Genomic DNA, 27996 nt, shown 5'->3' on the forward strand with positions numbered 1-27996 from the left:
GGGGGCCGTGAATAATTTGAAGAAGCCATTACAATGTTTCATCTTTTCCACATATTACATAAATAATACACAACAAATTAATGAATAACTACTTTTCAAATCTGAAGTCAAGAATAATTGTGGTTTACATGGGACGATTTGAAATTTTGGTTTAGGCTTTAGCAAACATCATGGAACTTGACATGCTTGATTTGCTTTCACGGGCTGAATAAAAGAATGTGGCGGGCCAGATTTGGCCCCCAAGTCTTGATTTTGACACCTGAATTTGAAATTTTGGTTCGGACTTTAGCAGGAATCATGGCATTTCATACGTTTAATTTGCTTTCGCGGACAAAATATATTGATATGGCGGGCCAGATTTGACCCCCGGCCTTGACTTTGACAACTATGGTTTTGCATTTTACTAATTCGATTTTACTTAGTCGATTTTATATGATTAGAAATCCTTAGTGATCACCCGTACTTTTTAAGACGTTAATTTTCTGCAACCAGAATGTGTACAGCCAATACAAAATATGCGGAAATTTCAGGTTCAGGTTATGTTTGATTATTTGTATGTTTGATTTGATTATGAAAATGGAGTACACATGTTCAAAATGACTTGTTTTGTCAAATAACTTTAGAAGTGACTGATCATATCGGTATGTTTGGACATGTTTAACCATCTTTTTACAATGGAGGTTTTTATTTTAGGGTACTAAGTCACTTTATAGTGGACCGACCCTAGTAAAATAACAGCTAAAACATAGTCTCATAGAAATAAAACATCTATGATGACGTAATTGTGGATCTGTAGTGTGAAATCCATTTCTATGGTAAAACCAGAAAAAAGTAGCCTTACTCTGCAGTATTACAAGACTCCATCTCCAACCCTAAAGTCGTAGCTTTGACACCCTTATTTCACTGAAACGTCAAGACACATCTGACTGTCATCTATCCACAAGGAACCTAAATCAGAGGCCGCGGACGACAGCCGTGATAAAAACCAGATCCTTGAGGATATGTTGGCTTCCTGCCGCTTTGAGTGGATGCTAGCCATGGTGGTAAGTGGGCATGCGTGTGGTTTCCTCCAGTGTCTACTCCCGACTCCCGATGACGTCTGTCACTGTCTTCTTGGGTCACTTCCTTTTAACGACTGTCTCGTCGGGTTCTACGTACCTGTCCCCCTTTCAGCCTCGTGGTTGCCCAGACCACCCATCCTCTTGCACGTTCTGCACTTTACCTAGTCCCGGCTCCGGGGTTCCAATCTCCGCTTGTCTTGAGGTTGATGGAGGGCACTAATGGGGCCTCTGGCATGGCAGCCTGCTCCTGTCTTTTTATATTTCTTCCCTGTAGAACTGCAAGGAGACAGCTGTAGATTGAAATGTGACAGTGTGTTAACGATACTATGCCATTGGGAGTGTATGCTGTGAGGTGTTTAAGGCTGACCGGGGGAGTGACTCAAACTAACATCTGTAATTTCTGCCTTTGAAGAGGACATGACACACCACTTATAGATTAACACCAGTCCAGTCAACCGTAATCAAACATGCACTCCACTATGGGCTGCTACTAGAGATGGAAATACAGTGATACCTTGGTTTACGAACTTGTGTGTAAGGCGAAAAGTGTGTATCCCAAAAATTAATTTCCCATAGAAAACCATTAAAATGAGAATAATCCGTTCCCAGGTCCCCATAAAACATAATTTTCTAATTTTCTAAGCCTTAAAACTATCAAAGTTGAAACTCTCTCACTGTCGTCTGCATGACTCTTTAATGTTTAACCCCCCCCCCCCACCCTCACTGCTGCGTTCTTCACCAATCACGTGGCTTTAACCGAAGACTTGGGGTGGGAAATAGAGGACAAAAACAGCTGGCTGCCAGTTTGTTGTTAGAAGTACGGGCTTGTTCGTGAACGACACATCACTCATTGAGGCAGCTCTGTGTACGCAAAAAGTTCGTATACCAAAGTAAAGTTTGTGTGCCAAGGTAAAATTTTCATAAATGTAACGTTCGTAAACCGAAAAGTTCATAAGCCAAGGGGTTTGTAAACCGAGGTATCACTGTATATTTTTCTGTCACACCTTTTGAAGCCCCAAATGAGTATTGTGTACCGAACCTGTGCCGCTTTCTCAACTCTCCGCTTGACAAGACTCTACGTAGCAATATTTTAAGCCTGCCGACGATCAGAATCACTAAAGCTAGCACCGCTAACTGCTATTGCTATCCACAATCATACCCTCAACATTTTACCATATTTTCCGGTGTATAAGGCCTTGATTTTCTTCAAAAGATGACCCTGCGCTTTATACGCAGGTGTGTGAAATAATATTGAGCCACAACAGGTCTCGCAACTACTGTAAGCAGTTACCGATTCCATTTCCCCCCACAAGTAGTGCGTAGCCCCAGCCTTTACTAATACGCCCTTATAATACGGTGTGCCTTATATTTGGAAAACCTTTATGTATTTACGTATTATATTTGGAAAACTTTTTTTCATTGATTGGAGTGCCTTAGATATGTAAAAAATTTTGAAAATACACCATTCATTGGGGGTGTGCGCCTTATCAATTTGGCAATTTAAGCATGCTCATGACCGATTTTGCTTAAAAAAGTACCACGAGAAACAAAAACATTGCAAAAAAATACTTGTTAGGTCGTAGACTGCAATGTTTTACTCCACGGATGTTATTGTTCTCAATCACATACAAGAGTGACTGAACCAATTGCACTTTTTTTTGACTGATGAACTATGCTTCAAAGCACCACAAAAGCCTTCGCCGCACTGTAGGTGAGGAGTTCCCGTGTGCTCTCACGCACCTATAAAGTAACTTCTGCCGAGTGCCGTCACCGAAGAGCAGTTTGGCTGCGCGTTCATTCTCCGTCGTCTCTTATTGGGCGGAATGTGGAGCACACCACTTGACAGGAGTCTCGTCTGGGTTTGAAAGTCAGACGTGTTAGCAGGCATCCGCCACCTTTTCTTTCAACAAGAGCCATAAATCTGTAATGAGCACACAGGATGCAGATTTTATTTATTTATTTATCTTGTTTATTTTTTTAAGAAATGATTCCCTCACTTCACACCACTGCACTTTAAAGTATTTTTTTTACCCATATGAAATTCTAAAAAAGCCAGTGTTGGTGTTTTTTGTTGTTCTTGATTTAGAAGAAAATTAATACAAGGCACAAGACTTGCAATGCGGAAGAGTGTAGTTTTTTTAATTGTAGTGTAACATGATGTACCATTGCTAAAAAAAACATTGAATAATTCCATATTTTTCAATGAAACCCTGGCAGAGACCTTAAGATGATTCCCAACTATGGATGTACAAAAGAAAAATGGTCTGGAACAGCAAAATCAGGCCGACAGAGGACAAGAGTAATGGCGTCCCATCCATCACATTCTGCCAGGCCACATGCGGGGAAGGACGGGCAAAGGAGACCGCGGTGGTGGGTTGGAGGGAGGCAATGAGTGGGGTGGTGGCGGTGGGGGGACTATATTCAAATATAACACACATGTAATTCCTGTACAAAAAGGCAAACGTTGTAAATGACCTTGATATCAACATAAATGTCATGCTTGGTTTGCTGCTGAAATATTTGATTAAAGTCCTTCAAAAAATAGATACATGGATAGATAGATAAATAGATAATTATTCATATAGAAATCGATATCGATATAGATAGATAGAGAGATTGATCTAGATATAGATACATGGATAGGGGATGGAGGGATAGATAAGTAGATAGTTATGTATATACTGTAGATAGTTAGGTGGATGGGTAGATAGATAGATAGATAGATAGATATTCATATAGAAATCGATATCGATATAGAGAGATAGATAGAGAGATTGATCTAGATATAGATACATGGATAGGGGATGGAGGGATAGATAAGTAGATAGTTATGTATATACTGTAGATAGTTAGGTGGATGGGTAGATAGATAGATAGATAGATAAATAGATAGATAGATATTCATATAGAAATCGATATAGATAGATAGAGAGATTGATCTAGATATAGATACATGGATAGGGGATGGAGGGATAGATAAGTAGATAGTTATTTATATACTGTAGATAGTTAGGTGGATGGGTAGATAGATAGATAGATAGATAAATAGATAGATAGATATTCATATAGAAATCGATATAGATAGATAGAGAGATTGATCTAGATATAGATACATGGATAGGGGATGGAGGGATAGATAAGTAGATAGTTATTTATATACTGTAGATAGGTGGATGGGTAGATAGATATAGATAGATAGATAGATAGAAATTACTGATATTATTCTTTAACTCGATTTGGAAATCGTGCATTTTTCGGCGTCACTCACATAACAAACGTGCACAAAAACAAACAAACAAAAAAGTAGTTTTTTTTGTTCTCCCTTGCTCAAAATCATCATTCGCTTTCCTTGCAAAATCAACAAGGATGCCTTGAGTTGCCCTGTGGGAGCCACGCATTAGCATTCTGTCACGTCTCATTTGACATTTGGATTTTTTTAACAGTATGCCGCGGAAAGAGCAACAATGAGAAACAGGTGCAATTTTAGCACGGCAGTCACGTTTGGTTCAGACTAATCATGCGGCGTCGACGGGATTCACGCCGTTACATTAGATCTCATCGCTTTGTCATATTTATGAGGCAAGGCAAAGAGACAACAATGGGATTTTAGGTTCAAGCCGCCCTCAAAATGGCTGTGCGTTGCCAGCCGTAGATATAGGAGAGATATTTGAGTCCGTCGTCTAATTGACTTTGTCCTCTGTGTCCGCTCGCGTTTGGCTCGAGGCTTTAGGTCACTGAAGGACAAAATGTCTTTATTCGTTTTTTTCTTCTCTCTGCGTGACGAAGGAAAGGAGCGTATTCCAGCCGGTAAATATTTAATCAAGTGTTTGAATAAGTTGACCACAAGTGCAACGTGGTTCGGCTGACTTTGCTATTTCGCCATCTTTGTGCATCTGCGTCACTTTAACAAGTGCTTGCCTTGTTAAAGGCACTCCCGCAGTGAACCTGCAGCGGACCGCCTTTCACGTCACGGCTTCAAATTCCTGTCACATTCTCAAACGTATGATGCAAACCTTAGACACAAATCTCGTATCAAAAAGATCACTGGATGTTACTCTCGCACAACGGATGAGAGTTAAGTGATGTCAAGGGGTTTGTGACGCCCAAAGGAGAGCATGTCAGTTTATCTTAGCCCGTCTTTGCTAATGTGCTTTTCCAGCAACTTTTGATATACGCACAATGTCCACAATGTTATTATAATTTAATCTGACTTGTATTGTATGATTCGTATTGTATGATTGATATGTATGAAGTCGTAAATGCAATCCTTCTGTAGTTGTAAACAAGTTGCACCAATGTCCTCTTTCTGTCCATATGACCGTGTAACTCGAAAACAGGGGAATACCTTTTTGTTCAAAATTACACATTGTAACCCATTACCAATATTAATTTGTGGTCGGTGAACGCAATACATAAAATTATTTTTTTTTCTGTATTCTTGCAGTACTCATTGAAATCCAGTGGCGAGCGATGGATTTCCTCGCTAAGCCTTCAGTAGTGCTATGTCTGAATCAATCCAGACTGAAAAAAGTGTAATTTAATTTACTGCAAATCACACCATACAGTGAGACCTCAACTTACGAACTTAATTGGTTCTCAGACAGAGTGTGTAAGGCGAAAAGTGTGTATCTCAAAAAAAAATTCCCATAGGAAACCATTAAAATGGGAATAATCCGTTCCCGGGTTTCCATAAAATATACTTTTCAACTGAATAAGCTTTAAAACTACACACAACATACCTTATTGTATGTATAATAAATGTGCTATTGTATTGCAATGAAAGAAATACACTGCATTGTATCATAAAATCACTTTATCTACATTTGTGATGGTCATTTATGGCTTGATGGAATGGCGTTGGAGGTCGAAGGTCAAAAGGAATTGCATGAGGACTGTAATTAAAGAAATAAACTGCTGTAAAATAAAGTTGTATTTACCTTTTTGATGGTCGTTGATGGCTTATGGAAGGAGAGTCACCTTCCATAAGGACTGTTGGTGCTGTTCGGTCGTGTGCTTTTGCCGAAGATCACTCCGCCAGCCATGGTGGGTGTGTATTATGAAAATAGTGCTTATTATAAGGTTTAATTTTCATAAATTTGACGTTTGTAAGACGAAAAGTTTGTAAGTTAAAGTGTAATAGTGCTTATTATAAGGTTTAATTTTCATAAATTTGGCGTTTGTAAGACGAAAAGTTTGTAAGTTAAAGTGTTTGTAAGTTGAGGTCTCACTGTACTTCAAAAAGGGCATTGGTAACCCTTTTGGTTTGCCAACTCAAAATCTGATTGGTTAGAGCAACATTTTTACCAACACATTTAATCAGCCACAGTCTACGGAACTGATTGTGAAGGCGTCCAGGTGGATTTCTGACCCTGGTAACAAATAATGGCTGAAATATGATTGGTTAAATGCTTAAATACGATAACACACATCTGGAAGCAGCGCAACAGGGGAAAAATAAGGAAAGGAAGCTTGAAGACAATTTGGAATTATATAATAAGAATTCATGGACAAAATATGATTAACTGCAGTCTGTGATTCTGATATTTTTAGGCAAGCATAGAAGGCTTTGCAGGCCTTGATGGTCAGCCACTGGTGTGACTTTATCGCACTCAACTGAGATGAATGCATGAATGAAAGAATTACAGAACGGGAATGGATGATGTCTTGGTAGATTGATTGACAGTTGGTCTTCAACCTATAACCCGATAACACAATAAAATGTCCACTTTAGTAACCGCTGTCTCTGAAAGGGTTAATCATGTGAAAATTAACATGAGGCACTTTAGTTTCTTGCTGTATTGGTTTTGTTTTGTATTCCGAGCCAAAGCGGAGTCTTGAAATCTTATAGTCTGTATTTCTTGTTTGTCGGTGAACTTATTTCGACCCCCAATATTTGTACCAGTACTCTAAAATCAACAGTTCTCTATTAACTATTAACAACATTCCAGATTGACATTTCTATCAATTCGAACTATCCAAAAAAATGGCTTAATGTTGCTTTTATGTTATATACCGTTATATACTAGCTACACGCTAGGCCAGGACATTAAAAAAGACATATCATACTTGAGTATGATATGATATGAGTACACATCTCACTTTCAGCCGACAATTTACCTGATATTGAATGTTCTTTTATTTGACAGCAGTCACAAATCTGTATCTCCCCCCCGACTGATCCCGTACTTACTATAACATATTACCACAAACACATCGCACGTGAACCTGCACTGGCAGGCCATTAAAATGCACGACACCTCACTCATTAGGTGGACTTATTACACGATCTGCCGGAATGATTCAAGCTGCGCACGCTGAGTTCGGGTGCCGGAATTTGTCACATCCGACGGGCGGGGGATTGCACCTTTAGCCTAATCGGAGCCAGGCGGGGTTGATTTTATGAGATTTTGTCTGTGGGTAAAGCAGGTAGTTGTTCTCATAGGAATGGTATAAGACAGATGGACTGACATTTTATTATTCTGACTTTGTTTTTGAGCGAGTTTCATCAACTACCTATGTTTATGAACCCCTTGGCTTACGAACTTTTCAGTTTACGAATGTTACATTTATGAAAATTTTACCTTGGCATACGAACTTTTTTCGTACACGAACGGGCGCATTCGCGAACGACATCACTTCTAACACAAAATGGCAGTCGACTGTTTTTGTCCTCTATTCCCCGCCCCAAGTCGTCGGTTAAACGTGATTGGTCAAGAACGCAGCAGTGAGGGGGGGCTGTTTAGGCATTAAAGAGACAGGCAGACGACAGTGAGAGTTTCAACTTTGATAGTTCAAAGGCAGAGTCTAGACTGCAAGGTTAAAATATCCCATCAATCAGGCTCCACAAACAACCCGCACAAGCCATCTGTACAATTGATGCAAAAAGCTACCAACCCAGCTAAACAGAACACAATTGATGAGGAACTAGATAAAATTATCACAGAGAAAGCACCTACAAGGGATAATTCCTCACGATGGTGAAAGGTTATGTTCCTCATCAAGTCTTTAATGATGAGGAAACCGGCCACTCCATTCCATCAAGCCATCAACAACCATCACATAGGTAAATAAAACGACTTTATTATACAGTACAGTTTATTTCTTTAATTATAATTCCATAGCATATTTATTCTACATAAAATAAGGTATATTTTGTGTAGTTTTTAGGCTTAGAATATTAAAAAGTAGAAAATTATGTTTTATGGGGACCTGGGAACGGATTATTCTCATTTTAATGGTTTCCTATGGGAGATTATTTTTGGGGATACACACTTTTCGCCTTACACACTCTGTCTGGGAACCAATTAAGTTCGTAAGCCAAGGTATCACTATTTATGTCAATTCGTTCGCTATCCAGTGAGAAGGGGCATCACCGTGTCCACACGCAAACTTCCTGAGTAAAGCGACGGACTATTATTGTCTTTACTTCAGTCTGTACGTAATCATGTTTATAGAGTTACTCAGCAAGACCAGGTGTGCAAATCAAGCTTAGGTAATAGCTGTGGGACGTGCGGCTGCGTGTATTGGGTTCCATTCTAGAAGCAGGTTGCCTGTCTCCATATGTGCGCCGTGAGTGGGGAAGCTGGGAAAACAAGGATCTCCATGGCGCTCTGTGTTATTACGACCTCCCGCCTCAGCGAGTCTCGTTTGAAGACAGGAAATAGGAGTCAGACGGCAGTCCGAGGGGCATGTGGCAGTGGTTTATACTTGGGTGACCTATGACCTATCCGATCCACCCCGCCTGCTCTCTCACACCTCTCCCCCGTATCCCTCCGAGGTAAAAACGGCCTGATCCGGCCCGCCCGGGATGGACCGCGATTGACTGGAAGCTCTGAGATTTGTTTGAGCCAACAATGAAAAGCAGATGAGGGTCAGAGGAACTGATTCAAGAGAGGAGCAAGAAATAATGGGACACCCGTCAAGTCTCTGCAAAGGCAAATAAACCCGTCAGTCGTATCTGTTTGTCTTGGGTGGTTTGCGGCGGAAGCCGTGTGGAAACGCCGATTGTCCCACGGTTCATTTTGATCAGATCAGGGATGGAGAAATGAAGAAGCTTGTTCTGAGTCAGTCACTTGCCACAATGAAAAAATAGTCGACCTCCGGATTCATACGCATGTTTTTTTTTCCTTTAAATGTATATATACTGTTTTTTTTTCCGGTGTGTAAGGCACACCCAAAAGCCTTTTCTTCAAAAAATACCCCTGCATCTTATACACAGGTGCGCCTTATATGTGAAGTAATATTGAGCCACAACAGTTCTCGCAACTACTGTCAGTAGCCAACAACTCCATCTCCAACCATATACAGTAAAGTCTTGTTATATCGATATCGGTTATATCGATAGTACTGCTTATTACGATACTATTTCTATGAACTCAAGGAGAAAATTACATGCCCGCAGGATCGGATATATCGGTAGTCCGGTTATATCGATACTTTTTCCGACTCCCGAGAATATCAATATAACGAGACTTTACTGTAATAACTCGTGCGGAACCCCAGCCTTTACTGTAGCGCCTTATAATGTGGCATGCCTTATATTTGGAAAACTGATATACAGTAAAGTCTCGTTATATCGATATTCAAGGGAGTCCGAAAAAATATCGATATAACCGGGACTATCGATATATCCGACCCTGTTTGCATGTAATTTTCTCAGTGCGTGCATAGAAATAGTATCGATATAACCGGGACTATCGATATATCCGATATCGATATAACGAGACTTTACTGTATTTGGAGAATTTTTTTCGTACTTTAAAGGTGCGCCTTATACAGTAAAGTCTCGTTATATCGATATTCAAGGGAGTCCAAAAAAATATCGATATAACCGGGACTATCGATATATCCGACCCCGTTTGCATGTAATTTTCCCAGTGCGTGCATAGAAATAGTATCGATATAACCGGGACTATCGATATATCCGATATCGATATAACGAGACTTTACTGTATATGGAAAAAAGTTTGAAAATACACCATTCATGAAAAACATATTGAATGTTTAGCAACATTTTTCAAAGAACTTCACCGGTCAACTTTTTTTTTTCTCCATCTCAGATGCAAGTAATATTTTTTTAAATATATTTCTTTGTGCTGATTCCAAATCTCTGTTTTTCAACAATTTCTAACACAAGATGATTTCATAACAATACTAATAACACTGTCATTTCATTATATTTGGTGAAATTTAGCAATGTAGGTCCAGTAGCAGATAAAATGTTTTTCTGCATTATTATTGTTATTATGATTATTAACTACATTTTTGTAAGTCATTTTTTTTAATTTGTATTATCTGATTTTTTTTAAATCTGCAACAAAAATACAAGCCATTTCTCTAAAATGTATTATTGACCGGTGTGTTAAAACAGGCAATTGGAAAACAAGCACCATATATTTAAAAATACATTTTTCAGGAAACGTTTCAGTTAGAAAACCAATGAAAGTGTCTTACTATGTAAAGGGAAAAAAGCTGACTTTTTTTTTCACTTTTCAAATTAAAACGAACTCCCATTTAGGATCACACCTCATGGTTCCAATGACTGTAGCCCACCTCTTGTTTTTATTCCCCTTGTTCGATTCTGAAGCATGCATACCGAAAATACTGATTTGTGTCAAGCGCCCTTTTTGTCACCTCATTGTGGCTGCATTGCTGTTAGTCATGTGACTTATCAACTGTCACATGACCCATTCGGTTCTTTCGGTTTTATTCTGAAGTACTTTGAATCTGCCCCTTTTTGCTGGCGTCAATGAGAATGATGTCACGGCTGGTGACATCATCACAGCTTGCCAGGCAGTCGAACAATCGTGGGCAGCCTCATCTTGGCAGAGTTGGAGGCAGGGAAAAAAAGGAGGAGGAGGACTTCAAAGATTGATGTTACCATTTGGCTTTCCGGCCAATTCTGCCACCTAATTAACATATTGAAATGGTCGTTGTGAGCTTTTTGTGCGGAGAAAAGTATTTTTGATGTGTTCTGCCGACTTTATATCTCTATTACCGCCTGGAATGAACATGGTCAATTGGAACAGGATCTACACCGATTTGCCCCCCTTCCCTATCCGAAAGCCTTTGACGCTATTTAACATGCATTGTTCCCACTGAAGATGCCGTTGCCCAGCCTCTCTCCTTTGCATTTTTCTTTGCTTCCCTTACATCCCTTCCCCTCACCCGCATCTTCCTCCCCTTTTACCCACAAGTCTATCTGTGCTTTTGCAGGACTCTGAGAGGAAGGGCTTCATGAACAAGCTTTATGCCATTCAGGACGTGTGTATCAGTGTGCAGAATGCGCTGGATGAAGTGGCCTCCTATGGCGAAAGGATAAAGAAGTAAGTCGTAAGCCTGCTCCTCGGCGCCCGGCCCGCTACGCTTTGTGCTCCGCTCCACACGTCCCGGTGTTGTTGTTTTTTTTCGCTTTCTACATTGCCAGGTTGCCCCACTTTGCCTTTGCCAGCCTGATTAGAACTCAGTTGCCAGAAATGTTGCCAACATGACAAAACAGATGCTCCTCCGTTCCGTGCCCCCGAATCATATACAGTGATACCTCTGTTTACAAATCCCTTGGCTTACGAAATTTTCGGTTTACAGACGTTACATTTATGAACATTTTACCTTGGCATACGAACTATTTTTCGGGATACACACGGAGCTGCCACAATGAGTGATGTGTCGTTCGCGAACGAGTCCTTTCTCCTAACAAGAAAATGGCAGCCGACTGTTTTTGTCCTCTATTCCCGCCCCCAGTCTTCGGTTAAAGGCACGTGATTGGTCAAGAACGCAGCAACATTAAATACAGGCAGACGACAGAGAGAGAGTGATAAAATGGATCGAAAACAGTGAGATTTGGACTTGTTTCAACTTTGATAATTCAAAGGCAGAGTGTAGACTGCAAGGTTAAAATATCCCATCAATCAGGCTTCACAAAAAAAGCTATGAACCAAGCTAAACAGAACACAATTGATGAGGAATTAGGTAAAATTATCACAGAGAAAGCAACTACAAGGGATCATTCCTCAAGATGGTGGAAGAAGAAGGCTCCGTTCCTCATCAAGTGTTTAATGCTAAGTGTTAAATTCCATCAGGCCATCAACGACCATCACAAATAAAATGACTATTATACAGTCCAGTGTATTTCTTTCATTACAACACAATAGCACATTTATTATACATGAAGTAAGGTATATTTTGTGTAGTTTTACAGCTTATTTAGGAGAAAATCATGTTTTATGGAGACCTGGGAACTGATTATTCTCATTTTAATGGTTTCCTATGGGAAATTAATTTTTGGGATACACACTTTTCACCTTACATGTGTGGGAACCAATTAAGTTCGTAAGCCCAGGTATCACTGTACCACTGAAATAACCTGACGACGCCCCTTATATTATCCCCTAATATTTTCTCACAGCCCTTTTTCTCCTTCTCTTTCCAGTACTTTTAATTGGACCGTGCCTTTCCTAAGCTGGCTGGCCATTGTGGCTCTTGGAATGGCCACTGTTATAGTTTACGTCATCCCGCTACGATATATTGTGCTCGTCTGGGGTAAGCTATATTGACACGTCGTCATGTGTATTTAAAGGACAACCGACACAATTTTTTTGTTTCCTATCTGACATCAGAAAAACGATTTATGGCATCTAAAATACCCAAAACGCGCAGGCTGATATTTTTAGTCAAATGCAAACACAACAAAAATGACTTAAAGTGTCCCAAAACTACTTCAAAATGACCTCGGAAATTGCGAGTTTCAGAAGGTCCCGCCCCCTTGTTCGTGACATCACGACAGGACATCTTGATTTGCTCTAGAATAAAAAACAATGGCTTCAGATTCGGAGAAGATGCTTTCTTGTTACTCATCCAGTTATGAATATGATTCAAATAGTTCTGAAGAGGAAAGCATAAATGTTTGCAATCTTTTTTGTTTGCAATTATTTTGAGGTGTCTGGACTCCAATGTAGCACCCAGAAGATGGCGCACAAGCTCTGTTGGAAATGGGCTGATTTTTCTGCTGGGAACTTGTGTCAACTAGTATCAAATAGTAGTCTTGGTGCAATACACAATGATTCACCATTGCGTTATTTATGTGTTTTCCTTCTAATTTCGCAATCAACACGGATCAACAAGATGTTTTCAGACCAAACAAAGTACCCAAAATTCATTGTGTGTCGCTTTCTCTGTCATGGACGTTCCTGATGTGATGTCACGTCAGGAACGCCAGCAATTTATATGCAAATTTTCCCACTGTGTGACTACTAAAGGCTTTCTAATTCTGAATAGTTTAAATGATGAACATTAAAATTTTATTCTTGGACCAATTTCATAAGTCTATGGTAACATTGTCCACTCCAGGCGGGTGGAAGGATATAAACCACTTCAGATAAAATATGGAATATAAATTACGAATATTTTTCAATACATTCTGAAACAAGTGTCTTCTCTACAAAATGTTCTCAAATCATCGGCCTGTTTAAAATTGATTTATTTGTCATGAGTGTATTATTAGGATTATTTTTTAAAAGACATACTGTACATTATTGTTTTGGTGTTTCCTACCTGCTCACTCTGTGTTTTTTCTCCACATGCCGATCCAGGAGTGAATAAATTCACCAAGAAGCTCCGAGACCCTTACACCATCGATAACAACGAGATCTTGGACTTTTTATCCCGAATGCCCTCCGATGTCCAAGTGGTGCGTAAATCATTATCGGCACTGCAGTTTGTCATTGGTTTTATTCTGTTTTGAATTGCTGTTTGCATTTTTTTTTTCATTTGGATTCACCTTTATTCATCTCGCAGTGAAGAAATTTACATTACACTGCAGCAAAGTGATGAAAGTAAGAGGAATCCAATCCAAACACTGTGACAGTAGCACTGAAATGATCACAGCGGAGGCGACATGTGCACCACACCAGACCAGAACAACCCAAATCCCCCCGCACCCCCACAATCTAGAGGGTCCTCATTAGGGTCCTTGTAAAGGCCGTGTACCTGCTGGGCTTGTGCCCCTTTACATCCCTTCTCCTTTTAGGCTCCAGGTGTGTCAGGTGGTTGCACGACGCCGGAGGGGACAGCTCGGGCTAATTTAATGTGACGGCTACCTGCCTCGTGCAAATAACTGCAACAGCTCTCCCTGACAAAAAAAAAGACATGCCGCACCGTAAAGTTGCACCGGGGGTCGAATTGGAGAAAGCACAGGGAGGGGGTCTCGCAGAGGTGTGCAGAAGAGCGGGGAATATGACCTTGTAAAGATGAAAGACGGCGAGCGATCAAAGAGGAAGTTTGGCCGAGTTGATGTGCCAAGGGATTGGTCAAAATGTGCGCAACGAACAAGGCGCAGCAGGAGGGGGGCAGAGGCATCGACGTATTTCGTCAATGGCGGATAACACGAGCTGTTTAAAGGACAACCTACACCTTTTTTTGTTTCCTAACTGACATCAGAAAAACATTTTATAGCATCTAAAATACGCAAAACACACAGGCTGATATTTTTAGTCAAATGCAAAACACTATAATGATAAACGTAATATGACAGTAAAATGACTTAACGTGTCCCAAAACTACTTTAAAATGACCTCGGGCATATCGAGTTTCAGAAGGTCCCGCCCCCTTGTTCGTGACGTCACACCAGGACGTCTTGCCTTGCTCCAGAATCAAAACAATGGCTTCAGATTCGGAGAAGGTGCTTTCTTGTCAATCATCCAGTTATGAATATGATTCAAATAGTTCTGAAGAGGAAAGCATAAATGTTTGCAATCGATTAAAGGAGTCCTCCCGTATCAATTCGAGCCGTCAGGATTCCAGTATAGCATCCCAGAAAAAAGTACCATTTTGGTTAGGATCATGGAATTTCACATGTTTGATTTGCTTTCACGGGCCGAGAGAATATGATGTGGCGGGCCAGATTCGGCCCCCGGGCCTTGACTTTGAGACCTGTAATAAGGATTATGTGGTGTTCCGTATGCAGTACATATTTGGAAAACTTTTATATACAGTAAAGTCTCGTTATATCGATATTCAAGGGAGTCTGAAAAAATATCGATATAACCGGGACTATCGATATATCCGACCCTGTTTCCATGTAATTTTCTCCGTGCGTGCATAAAAATAGTATCGATATAACCGGGACTATCGATATATCCGATATCGATATAACGAGACTTTACTGTATTTATATATTATATTTGGAAAGCATTTTTAATTTATTAAAGGTGCGCCTTGTACTGTATATGGAAAAAGTTTGAAAATAGACCATTCCTTAGGGCTGCGCCTTATACAACGGAAAATACGGTAATCATCGGCCTTCTCTGCAGGCTTCACAAATGATTGACACAAGCCACCTAATAAATACTAAAAATTAAGCTCTCCAGTGGTCTGTCGAGGCTGCAACAGACGGGCTGACATTTTTAACCACCTTTCTTTTCCGCTAAACTTTCTCCTTGGGTAGCATTTAGCGTGCATACATTATAGAACCGTCGCATCAAAGCACAGAAAGATTTCGATTCGGAATCTTTACGGATATGATCAATGAGATCATCTCCTCTGAAATGTGACCAAACCGGAGTACATTTATGCGGGACTACGTCTTCTCTACCTGCCGTTTGGGAGGTGTCGCTGCGATATTCTGCTTTACGACGCCATTAGCCATGTAAGCTAGGGGAGTATCTAAGTGAGACCAATGCAATTAGCATGCCAAGTGGCCATTTATGAATGCCGTAAAAGGCGCCCCAGTACAAAAATAAGCACCGCTTCCAATTTAGCGCCTAATGAACAGCGGGGAGTTAGATTCATATTTTTAGACAGCATTTATGGACGGGATTAAACCCTCTGCGTGGATAAAAGGGTCAAAAGGCAAGGGTAGTTGCGATTGATGTGTTGCCAGATGCTACTACGCACATCCACTAGGGGTGTCGTTCACCTTTGCGTTGTCCTTATTTGACAACTTAAGACAAGATCCAGAACTTTTCTTTTCTTAGAGTTATCTAAGAGTTCAAATCGACAGCGTAATGTAACGTATTTTCCGGTGCATAAGGCGCGCCCAAAAGCCTTGTGCATTTGTGTGATAGCATCCCAATACAGTACCAGTATGCTAAGTCGACCATTGCTACGTGTCGCTAAGGGTGTTTCTGTGTAGTCTAAGCAACGGTCTCAGGCAATACAAGAGGTTGAAAAACGTCTGTTGATTTGGATTAACGAAAAGCAGCTAACTGGGGACAGTGTAAGTGAGGGTATTATCTCCGAGAAAGAATGACAACTTCACTCGGATATCATCAAGAACATATTTCAAAAAAGTTTCAGATATATAAAGTGCACTGGATTATAAGGTGCATGGTCAGCTTTTACTTGCGCCTTATAGTGACAAAAATACAGTATATGTAATCTTACTAGTGAGTGGCTGGTATGTCCCAAAGACCACTTAAATCACAGGTGTCAAAGTCAAGGCTCAGGGCAAAGCCTGGCCCGCCACATCATTGTATTCGGTCCGCGAAAGCAAATCAAACTTGTGATGCTTGCGAATGTCTGAACCAAAATTTCAAATAAACCACAATAATAATAATAATAATAATAATAATAATACATTTCATTTATAAGCGCCTTTCAAAACTCTCAAGGTCACTTTACAGGCACAGGATTAGTTTTTTCTGTGGGTGAGCAGCGGCAGCCACACGCGCCAGCGTTCACTCAACCCGGAAGTAAATAGATCGAAAGATAGCTAGCCAGCTAATAGATAGCCAACAGATAGATAGCTATATAGCTAGATAATTAGTTAGCTAATACACTGAGCCAGCGTTGACTCAACCTGGAAGTAAATAGATAGAAAGCTAGCTAGCCGGCTAATAGATAGCCAACAGTTAGATAACTAGATAGCAAGCCACTTAGATAGCTATATAGCTAATAGCCAGCTAGCTAGATAGTTAGTTAGCTAATACACTGAGCCAGCGTTCACACAACCCGGAAGTAAATAGATAGAAAGCTAGCTATCCAGCTAATAGATAGCTAATAGATAGCTATATAGCTAATAGCTATCTAGATAGTTAGTTAGCTAATACACTGAGCCAGCGTTCACTCAACCCGGAAGTTAATAGATAGAAAGCTAGCTAGCCAGCTAATAGATGGCTAATAGATAGCCAACAGATAGATAGCTATGTAGCTAATAGCAATACACTGAGCCAGCGTTCACTCAACGGAAGTAAATAGATAGAAAGCTAGCTAGCCAGCTAATAGATAGCTATATAGCTAGCTAGCTAGATAGTTAGTTAGCTAATACACTGAGCCAGCGTTCACTCAGAAGTAGATAGAAAGCTAGCTAGCCAGCTAATAGATGGCTAATAGATAGCCAACAGATAGATAGCTATGTAGCTAATAGCCAGCTAGATAGGTAGTTAGTTAGTTAGCTAATACACTGAGCCAGCGTTCACTCAACCCGGAAGTAAATAGATAGAAAGCTAGCTAGCCAGCTAATAGATAGCTAATAGATAGCTATATAGCTAGCTAGCTAGATAGTTAGTTAGCTAATACACTGAGCCAGCGTTCACTCAACCCGGAAGTAAATAGATAGAAAGCTAGCTAGCCAGCTAATAGATGGCTAATAGATAGCCAACAGATAGATAGCTATGTAGCTAATAGCCAGCTAGATAGGTAGTTAGTTAGTTAGCTAATACACTGAGCCAGCGTTCACTCAACCCGGAAGTAAATAGATAGAAAGCTAGCTAGCCAGCTAATAGATAGCTAATAGATAGCTATATAGCTAGCTAGCTAGATAGTTAGTTAGCTAATACACTGAGCCAGCGTTCACTCAACCCGGAAGTAAATAGATAGAAAGCTAGCTAGCCAGCTAATAGATGGCTAATAGATAGCCAACAGATAGATAGCTAGCCACTTAGCTGATATGTTTTGGCGTGTACTTCCGCCTTCATCAAAGTGTCACTGATGTTGTGCGTGCTATAGGTAACATACTTTCCAGTGTATAACGCGCAACCGAAACTACAACGTGGCCCGCGGCAAAAAAAAAAGACTTTGACACCCTTGACTTAATTGATATATTTTACTTTACTACACCCGCACTTTTTGCTTTTTCCACCCACACCGTCAAAATGTTCAATCCGGTAGACAGCGGCTGATGCAGAGCGGGAAGCTTTGCGGGTAGCGCCGCCAAGCGCGGCACACGCTGCTCGGCGGCGTACCTTCAGCCGAACGCACTTGAAAGCCTGTTTTTTTTTTTTTTTCACTTGTACTGTCAACATTCGGGAGGGGAAGCGAAGAGAAGCGAGGGTGGAGCAGCCTTTGAGCACCGCTGGGTCTTTACCCGACGCCTTTCTTGTTATCTGTGTTCCCCTTCAAGCTTCCCCTTTCTCAACGCTAGCAAATTGCTTATGTGCTTGCTCTCCGCAATTTATTATAATAATATATTTCAATTGTAAGCGCCTTTCAAAACTCTCAAGGTCACTTTACAGTCACTGGATAAGTTTTTATGTGGGTGAGCAGCGGCAGCCACATGCCCCAGCGTTCACTCAACTCGGAATAACTCAAATAAATAACAAGCTAGCTAGCTATTATATAGCTAACAGATAGCCAGCCAACCAGTTAGCCAGCCGGACAGATAGCTATATAGCTAGCTAGATAGCTAAAACATAGCCAGCTAGCTAATGTAAGCCGAATCTGCAGACACAAAATATTTCAATCTAATAAATTTAAGGGTTTTTTTGGGTCAGAGAAATTCATTTACTGCTAGTGTTAAAAAAAGAAACCTAAAAAAAAATCTGTAATCAAATTCTGAGCGTTAGCGTGTCCACGTTACATTTACAAATTGAGATGGCACACTTGACAACAAGCTTTACTTCCACCCAATTGCCGATTTAGCTTTTGTTTTCGCTTACGCCCCACTTTCTCCTTTTTCACACTGTTTTGTACTTTTAAACTAGCAGCTCTCCTTGTCGGCGTTATTATAGGTGAGGTGAGCAGGGAGCCAAGGGTATAGCATCAGGCGGGCCTGTCACCTGTGAGGTGGATTCGAACCCGCGTGACGCACAAGCGCCGTTCTTTTCCTTCCCGGCTGGCAGCTCTCTTCACAGAGAGCCAAAGATGGTTTGATTGAGATATTGTTGTTGTTTTTTTCCTCCCTCACCTTTTTCTTTTTGTCAATCCCCTTCACTTCTTTTTACCGACAAGGAAACTTTTCTTTGTTTGTATGTATACGCAAAGTTTTTTTTGTGTTTGGACAGGAATGTCAGCACTCAGATTTAAATTGTCACTTCCCCCTTTTTTTTCTCTACTTGCTGTTGTAGGCGTTTGGCCGTATAATGGGACCGCTAACAGCCTGTTACAATTCTGTACAATTGCTGTCCTAGTTTTGTAACTTTTCCTGAGATGTGTTGAATAACACGCTATGTGGAAATTAACCACATATTATTAGAGAAGCTTTGTTTTGGGCGATGAGCGCTTTGATTTGAGTTTTTGTCACGATGCGGACATGTGGAAAGACACGTCCTTTTGACATTGAAAGACGGACATTTAAAGGACAACCGACGTCTCCAGACAAGTTGTGTCCATAATTTGTAAAATGGCTTCAAATGACTTCTAATGAGCGTATTTTACTATGTTTCCATCGCATATAGCTATATTTTACGTTTTAAGACTCGCGCTGAATATTCAGGAAGTCTTGTTTTTGAGTTGGTGACGAATCCGTACGTGACGTCACTAAAGGAACGCCCCCTGACCGAAAAAAAAAAAGACACATTGTAGCAGTCCTTCCATCACGTCAATGTATTTTGCTGTATTGTTTGGTCTGAAAACCTTGTGCTGCACTCAAAAGCCTCCAGAAGAGGGTGTCCAAGCTCCATATAAGGAATTTATCAGCCTGTGGAAACGGAGGTGGCCACAGGAGGTCGCCATTTTGTGCCTCTTTTTCGTTGAGACATCTCCCCTCATTATTGCCTTAGAATGGCACGGAATAAATTCTTTAATCAATTGCAAACATGTACGCTTTTCTCTTCAGAACTATTTGAATCATATTCATAACTGGATGTGTTACAAAAAAAGCATATTCTCCGAATCTGAAGCCATTGATTCTGCAGCAATGCAAAGACGTCTTGGCGTGACGTCATGAACTGGGGGCGGGACTTTCTGAAAATGCCCAATTCGCAGCTCAATTTTTTTTGCAGATTTTGGACACTTTAAGTGTTTTTTATTTGTGTTTTGCATTTGACTAAAAACATCATACTGCGTGTTTTGGGTATTTTAGATGCTATAAAACTTCTTTCTGATGTCAGTTAAGAAACAAAAAAGTGACGTCGGCTGTCCTTTAAATGACATTCATTCAACAACATCAACATTGCGAATGAAGCAGCCAATCACAAATGCCACATTGGCTCATATCAACACAATAAAAAATGTATTACATTATTATATAATTATTAAAATATAATATTATCTAAAATATAATAACAAAATATACAATATATTATAATATAAGGGGTTAGGGTTAGTCTTAGGGGTTATGTTTGGTTTTAGGTTTAGGGTTACTTAGTCTTAGAATTTGGGTTAGGGTTTGGTTTTAGGGTTTAATGTGAGAGGTTAGGGTTCGTGTTAGGGGTTTGAGTTAAGGGTTCAGGGTTAGGGATTAAGGTTGGGTTCGGGGGCAGGGTTAGTGGTTTGGGTTAGTCTTAAGGTTAGTTTTAGGGTTAGGCAAGGTTTTAGTGTTTAAGGTTAGGGTTTAGGTTAGGATTTATACAGATAGAGATATAGGTAGGTCAGTAGATAGATAGATAGATAGAATCTCTCATCTCATTTTCCGTACCGCTTATTCCTCATTAGGGTCACGGGGGTTGCTGGAGCCTATCTCAGCTGTCATCGGGCACGAGGCGGGGGACACCCTGAATTGGTTGCCAGCCAATCGCAGGGCACACAAAGACGTACAACAGTCACACTCACACCTAGGGACAATTTGGAGTGGTCAATCTGCCTGCCATGCATGTTTTTGGAGTGTGGGAGGAAACCGGAGGACCCGGAGAAAACCCACGCGGGTCCGGGGAGAACATGCAAACTCCACACAGGGAGGCCGGACCGGGACGCGAACCGGGGACCTCTGCACTGTGAAGCCGGTGTGCTAACCACTCGACTACCGGGCCGCCCTAGATAGATAGAATGTATGATTGAAATATTTTTTTATTATTATATACATTGTATTACGTTTTTTTAATAGTTATTGTATATGTTATATAATACAAATATTGTTATTAAAGACAGGTAACATCCGACCACACGGTCGTAAATCGAAATGATCGTACGTTGAAATCTGTTCAAAATGTTGAATATAGACTTGGAGGCTAAATAACTCGCAAACTCCCCCCCTGTGGTGCCATCACACGGTCGATTGCTGTGCGAGAGTGAGATTCTGCCCGGCTGGCCAAAAAAGTCATACGCGTTGCTGGCCTGCTAGCGCTTTGTGGTGCCAATCGTCGAGTTAAAATGTTAAAAAATAGGGTCTGGATTAGACCTCTTCAAAATTGACCTTTTTGTTCAAACATATGGAAACTGATATTATTCTCATTCTCCAATGTCTAAATTAGCTAAATCTATCAGTTATTGTGATCTTGGACCTTTGCTATGCCTGCCTCAAGAGCCGTGTAATTTTATTGTTTTTCAAAAACGCTGCAAAATGTCAAAGTCAAAGTCAGCTTTATTGTCAAATATGCTAATATGCATGACATACAGCACAGATGAAATTAATGTCCTCTCGGACCCAGCGTGCAAGACATGCAAGGCACTTATAACGTGGCTAAAAAAGACATACAATTGACAACAGACAATACATGTAATTTCTGTATGTAAAGTGAGGTAGTGTCGTATGGAAAGTGAGGCAGTGACGTATGTAAAGTGAGGTAGTGACATATGTAAAGTGAGGAAGTGACGTATATAAAGTGACGTAATGTAGTAATGCAAAAACAAACAACAAGAAAGGGTTGAAGTGTGGGATATTATGTCCTTATTTTCATTGTAGCTTTCCAGAGGTTGATGCTATAGCATTGAAAGTGGTACCAAATGAAGGCTCATAAAATGTTCTTGCATATGGTAGTAAACACACGAACACCTGTGGTAATTTTAAGATTTTTTTTTTTTGTTCTTTTGACTTCAAGACAGCGCCGCGAGAGTGGCTGCCTTTCCAAAGCCTCATATACAGTGAGACCTCAACTTACAAACTTTTCGTCTTACAAACGTCAAATTTATGAAAATTAAACCTTATAATAAGCACTATTTTCATAATACACACCCGACACGGCTGGCGGAGTGATCTTCGGCGGAAGCACACGCCCGAACAGCACCAGAGGTTAAGTTACCAACAGTCCCTTATGGAAGGTGACTCTCCTTCCATAAGCCATCAACGGCCATCAAAAGGTAAATAAAACTTTATTTTACAGCACAGTTTATTTCTTTAATTACAGTCGTCATGTAATGCGCCTCTCTTTCCAAACAGCAATTCCCTTTGACCTTCGACCTCCGACGCCATTCCATCAAGCCATAAATGACCATAACAAATGTAAATAAAGTGACTTTATGATACAATGCAGTGTATTTCTTTCATTACAATACAATAGCACATTTATTATACATAGAATAAGGTATGTTGTGTGTAGTTTTAAGGCTTATTTAGTTGAAAAGTATATTTTATGGAAACCCGGGAACGGATTATTCTCATTTTAATGGTTTCCTATTGGATTTTTTTTTTTTGAGATGCACACTTTTCGCCTTACATACTCTGTCTGGGAACCAATTAAGTTCGTAAGTTGAGGTCTCACTATATTTTGTTTTGCTACTTTCATTCCTTTCATCGCTTCAATCAATTAATTTTGATACCACAGCAAGCCCAGCAGACTCTGGATGTTGTGGTCGTAAGTATGGGTGGTCGTAAGTCGGATGTTACCTGTATATTAGATTTTTTTTTTTTTTTTTTCCTGCCATGATTGGCGTTAATGTCAGTGGAAAATATTCCGGTCAAACAAGCACGAATTTACCTTAGTTTTCGACTAAACTCTGACAAGAACATATTGGTTCTCTTGGCAATCCCTCTTTGGTATTGAATCAGACACACACACATTAACACACACACACACACACACACACACACACACACACACACACACACACACACACACACACACACACACACACACACACACACACACAGGGTCATATACACCACACTCATCCCCCCTGATGCTCCTGCCCCGTTGTCTGCTTTCGTTGGCAGCGCTATAAAAGGATCCCCACCCACATGAGAACAATATCCGCGGATAGCGATCGCGCTTTCCCTCAACCATCACATGGAGATGAAAGCTTGTTCAGCCATCACTCACCAATGACTACTCTTGCTTGTCCACCACAAGATAGAACACAACGAACACACTGACGCCAACTTGTTGTCGATGCGGAAAATCAGAGAGGACGTCAGTCAGTCAGACAGGCGAAGTAGCCGACAGTGCATCCGCATCGCAGGAATCCCCAACCCCCAAGATTGGCTGCCATGATGCGCTCGTTCGTTCCGGCGAGCTGTGATCAGCGATCTGCCGGGATTGTCATGTATGCGTTGGTGTGGAAGTGTGAGGGACTCTCAAAATGTCCATCATTTGTGACTGAGTTGTCCAAACTATTATTTTTATTTTTTTACATTGAGAATAGCAAGAAAATCAAAAATTCAACATGCAGGAAGTGCTTCTTCTAAATCTCCCGAGTACAGTGATACCTCGGTTTACGAACCCCTTGGCTTATGAACTTTTCGGTTTACGAACGTTAAATTTATGAAAATGTAACCTTGGCATACAAACTTTTTTCGGCATACATACGGAGCTGCCTCATTTCGCCTCGAATGTGTCATTTGCGAACGACCCCATTCTTCTAACAACAAAATGGAAGCAGACTGTTTTTGTCCTCTATTCCCCGCCCACGGTCTTCAGTTAAAGCTACATGATTGGTCAAGAATGCAGCAGTGAGGGAAGGGGGGGGGGGGTAAAACATTAAAGCGACAGGCAGACGACAGTGAGAGAATTTCAACTTTGATGTAGAATGTAGACTGCAAGGTTAAAATATCCCATCAATCAGAAAACCTTTATTCATCCCACAATGGGGAAATTTGCAATTGATGATGATTGATGAGATATTTTAACCTTGCAGTCTACATTCTGCCTTTGATCTATCAAAGTTGAAATTCTCTCACTGTCGTCTGCCTGTCGCTTTAATGTTTTACCCCCCTCCCTCACTGCTACATTCTTGACCAATCACGTGTCTTTAACTGAAGACCGGCGGCAGGGAATAGAGGACAAAAACAGTCGGCTGCCATTTTGTTGTTAGAAGAAAGGGCTCATTCGCGAATTACTCATTGGGGCAGCTCCGTGTGTATTCCGAAAAAAGTTCGTATGCCAAGGTTAAATTTTCAGACATTTAACGTTCGTAAACCGAAAGGTTCGTAAGCCAAGGGGTTCGTAAACCGAGGTATCACTGTATACCCCAAAGCAAACGCACATTCAAAGGGCTTCCAGTAACTTGTTGTTCTCTCTCTCTCTCTCTCTCTCTCTCTCTCTCTCTCTCTCTCTCTCTCTCTCTCTCTCTCTCTCTCTCTCTCTCTCTCTCTCTCTCCCTCCATGATGAGTCTGTTGTCTCTTGCAGATTTTCCCATGTGCCCCTGCGCCACTGTCCTCTCTTTGATTGTGTGATCGCTTCCCTCAGGCCACTGTTTCACATCTGTGGAAGCATGTGTTTATGGATATTACATGGCCCAAGTGTGTGTGTGTGTGTGTGTGTGTGTGTGTGTGTGTGTGTGTGTGTGTGTGTGTGTGTGTGTGTGTGTGTGTGTGTGTGTGTGTGTGTGTGTGTGTGTGTGTGTGTGTGTGTGTGTGTGTGTGTGTGTGTGTGTGTGTGTGTGTGTGTTGTAATCAGTGTGTAATCCCTTTCCTTGAGGCCACTGTTCCACACAGCTGGAGTCAGAGAGCCTCTGTAGAGCCTCGATTTGAGCATCTTTGGCTCGCTTCACCACTGGTACAGGTGTGTACATGTATGTGTGTGTTGTGTACTGACATGTGTGTGTTTTAACAGGTGCAGTATCGAGAGCTGAAACTAGATCCCAATCCTAGTCCAAATAAAAGGAAGAAAAACAACCCCGGGTAAAAAAAAAAAAAAAAAAAAAAGTGTTCTGCTGTCCACTTCCTGTGTACTGACTGGTCCATGACAGGATTCTTGAGGATCAACAAGTGTGGGGGGAGGCCTGCTTGGAACGCAACGTGACCCGGCTAGAACTTCTTCCTTTATGTCTGGTGTTACTCTCAGCGTCCATCACGAGGAGGTTTGTTGTGTCATTATGGAAACAACCGAGACATCCCATAATTCCACTCCCCGGTTTTGCTAAAATGATGGATCGCGTCTGTCCGTCCGTCCGTCGTTTTTTTTTGGATCACACGAAACCAGAGCCTGGTCCTCATTTCGTGCACCAAAACAACATAAAGTGCGCCGCTGTAGATCAGTCAACATGCTTCACCAATGTGTTTTGGTTGACATTGTTAACTCCTTCACTGCCATTCCCGAATTTTGGATTTAAAAAGGAATGCATGAAAATGAATGGTAAGTCGGGCATTTTGGTTTCAAGCGACCATTTTAAGGAATGGCTTTCTGCAACACCACATTTGACTTTCTGTATGTCTACTAAAAGATGTTCCAAAATGGTGTGCGCACTTATTTCTGTATTTTTCAACACTGTTTTTTGGACATTTGCAAGCAAACCAAAGTGTTTTCCTGTCAATTGCATTTCAAAGCTATAAATCAGGGGTGTCCAATCTTCATACCTGTCAAGTTTTACAAGTGAGCACTGATTTTTAAATGCATTAAATCTGTACGTTTTCTATCATGAATACCTATCATAGCTGTGTCCGGCGCCGCCATGTCTGGACATTAGGGATATATAAATAGGGCCGATACGACCAGTCAGACTTTAATTCGCTGACGAAGCCTCTTGGATAGGAGGCGAAACGTCCGAAACCTTCACATTTGTACAGATGACAGCTGAAGAAACCTTCTCACCGATGGACCACTCCTGTACGACTGAGAGCTTACACAGACGTTTCTATCATGAAGTTTATTTTCTTTTTGTTACGTCAATGAGACGATGCGGCAAATTGGTCAATAGCCGTTTTTTCATCAGAATCTCGCATTGAAATAGCCAAAAGCGAGACATACAATTACAACAAACGACAATTTTAAATTTTCAAACTTCATGATGCAGCTTAATAAGACATTCATTGTTCTTTGATTGAACCAAGCTATATCACAAAAAAAGTCATATTAAAAAAGTATATATACGTAGATATTTTTGTTTCATTTCACATACGCTATTTAAAAAAAATGCCTCATACTAAAATGCCTTATACTAAAATTTTATTACACCCAAGTCATTTTTAGTTCCACATGTAGTTCAGTGATACCTCAGCTTACAAATGCTTTAGCTCACAAAGTTTTCACCTTACGAACATTAAATTCATGAGAATATAATCTTGCCATACGAACTACTTTTCGGCGGACGAACCAAACCACACGGCGCCACGGTGGCTGGCGGACTAGTTTTCGGTGGATGAACACCAAACCACGCGGTTGAACAGCGCCAGGGTGGCTGGCGGACTAGTTTTCCTCACCCCCTTTCTTTGAGTGCAGACATGGTTTATTATTGAGTGGAGTACTTTTGCTATTATGGGACCGAAAAAGACCCCACCACAGGCTAATGTTCAGCAAAACAAAATTATGGTCGAGCATAAGAATGAGATCATCGAGAAACACGAACGAGGTGTGCGTTTGTGTGACTTAGCGTCCCAGTACCAGTATGCTAAGTCAACCATTGCTACGTGTGGCTAAGGGTGTTTCTGTGTTGTCGAAGCAACGGTCTCAGGCAATAAAAGAGGTTGAAAAACTTTTATTGATTAGGATTAACGAAAAGCAGCTAGCTGGGGACAGTGTGAGTGAGGGTATTATCGCTGAGAAAGCACAGCAACTTCATTCGGGTAACATCAAGAGGCAATGAACATCACAAAGGTAAATAAAACGACTTTATTATACTGTACAGTTTATTTCTTTAATTACAATACAATAGCACATTTATTATATTGTAAAATAAGGTATATTTTGTGTAGTTTTAAGGCTTATTTGGTAGAAAACTATGTTTTATTGGGACCTGGGAATGAATTACTCTCATTTTTAATGGTTTCTTATGGGAAATAAATGTTCGGCAGATGAACTTTTTGCCTTCCACACATTCTGGGAACTAATTAAGTTCGTAAGCTGAGGTATCAATGTACTTTTGAAGCCATTGTCTTGTTTCTTAACTAATAATGGTGAAATAAATACATGAATAATCTGCTCACAGGTACGCGAAATGAATAACAAAGGTGAAGAATGTTAAATTTCGTACGATGCTCGCAGAGTATAATGTTTGGACACCCCTGCTATAAATGAATGTATCACTACACTGTCAAAAAAACAACAACATTTGCACCCACTTGAATGGAGACTATTTTTGAACTCTCCGTGTACATAGCTTAATCCTTATCAACCGATGGTTATATTTTCTACCGTATGCTTGTGGATGGTCTGCTATTTTCACTGTCAAATTACGTACATGTCCGTATGCCTGCTTCATTTCCCGGGATGTCTTTTAAATTGTGCGTCTGGCTGCAAATGTTTGTGCCTGCCTTTGCCAACATCACCGTCATGTGTTTGAATTTGAGATCACGTGACCGCGGGAAAAGTGCGGGAGCTCAGGTGGGCTGGCTCACTTCAACTATAGTCAATCGTCGTCTGGTGCAGATGAAATTGTATCTTATGTATGTTGATCAAGAAAAAGAACAACGGTAATAAATTTGTTTTTATCTTTGCTTTAATGCCAATGTGGTCTTTTTTTCTTCTCTCGGCA

At 40.7% G+C, this 27996-nt stretch overlaps 2 protein-coding genes across 6 annotated transcripts in view; one reads left to right on the forward strand and one right to left on the reverse strand.

The window, feature by feature from the left end:
• Positions 1-27959, forward strand: part of LOC148898821 (multiple C2 and transmembrane domain-containing protein 1-like) — a 117859-nt gene extending 89900 nt beyond the window's left edge. For 2 of the 3 annotated variants that reach the window (XM_088993703.1, XM_088993704.1), the window contains 4 exons: positions 11277-11386; positions 12490-12599; positions 13649-13746; positions 25140-27959. In XM_088993703.1, coding sequence (XP_088849829.1) covers positions 11277-11386; positions 12490-12599; positions 13649-13746; positions 25140-25211 — 390 coding nt within the window. In that variant the 3' untranslated portion in view covers positions 25212-27959. Of the gene's footprint in view, positions 1-944; positions 1044-11276; positions 11387-12489; positions 12600-13648; positions 13747-25139 lie in introns of all 3 variants that reach the window. The other variant, XM_088993702.1, reaches the window with a different exon arrangement.
• slf1 (SMC5/6 complex localization factor 1) overlaps positions 1100-27996 on the reverse strand; it is a 61440-nt gene continuing 34543 nt past the window's right edge. For 2 of the 3 annotated variants that reach the window (XM_088993706.1, XM_088993705.1), the window contains exons 19-20: positions 2802-2982; positions 1100-1351 (exon numbers count right to left, since the gene is read on the reverse strand). In XM_088993706.1, coding sequence (XP_088849832.1) covers positions 2856-2982 — 127 coding nt within the window. In that variant the 3' untranslated portion in view covers positions 1100-1351; positions 2802-2855. The remainder of the gene's footprint in view (positions 1352-2801; positions 2983-27996) is intronic. The other variant, XM_088993707.1, reaches the window with a different exon arrangement.

The sequence above is a fragment of the Hippocampus bargibanti genome, linkage group LG04 (genome assembly GCF_051943395.1).
Source record: "Hippocampus bargibanti isolate YZ-2025 linkage group LG04, ASM5194339v1, whole genome shotgun sequence".
In the NCBI taxonomy this organism is placed as follows: Eukaryota; Metazoa; Chordata; class Actinopteri; order Syngnathiformes; family Syngnathidae; genus Hippocampus; species Hippocampus bargibanti.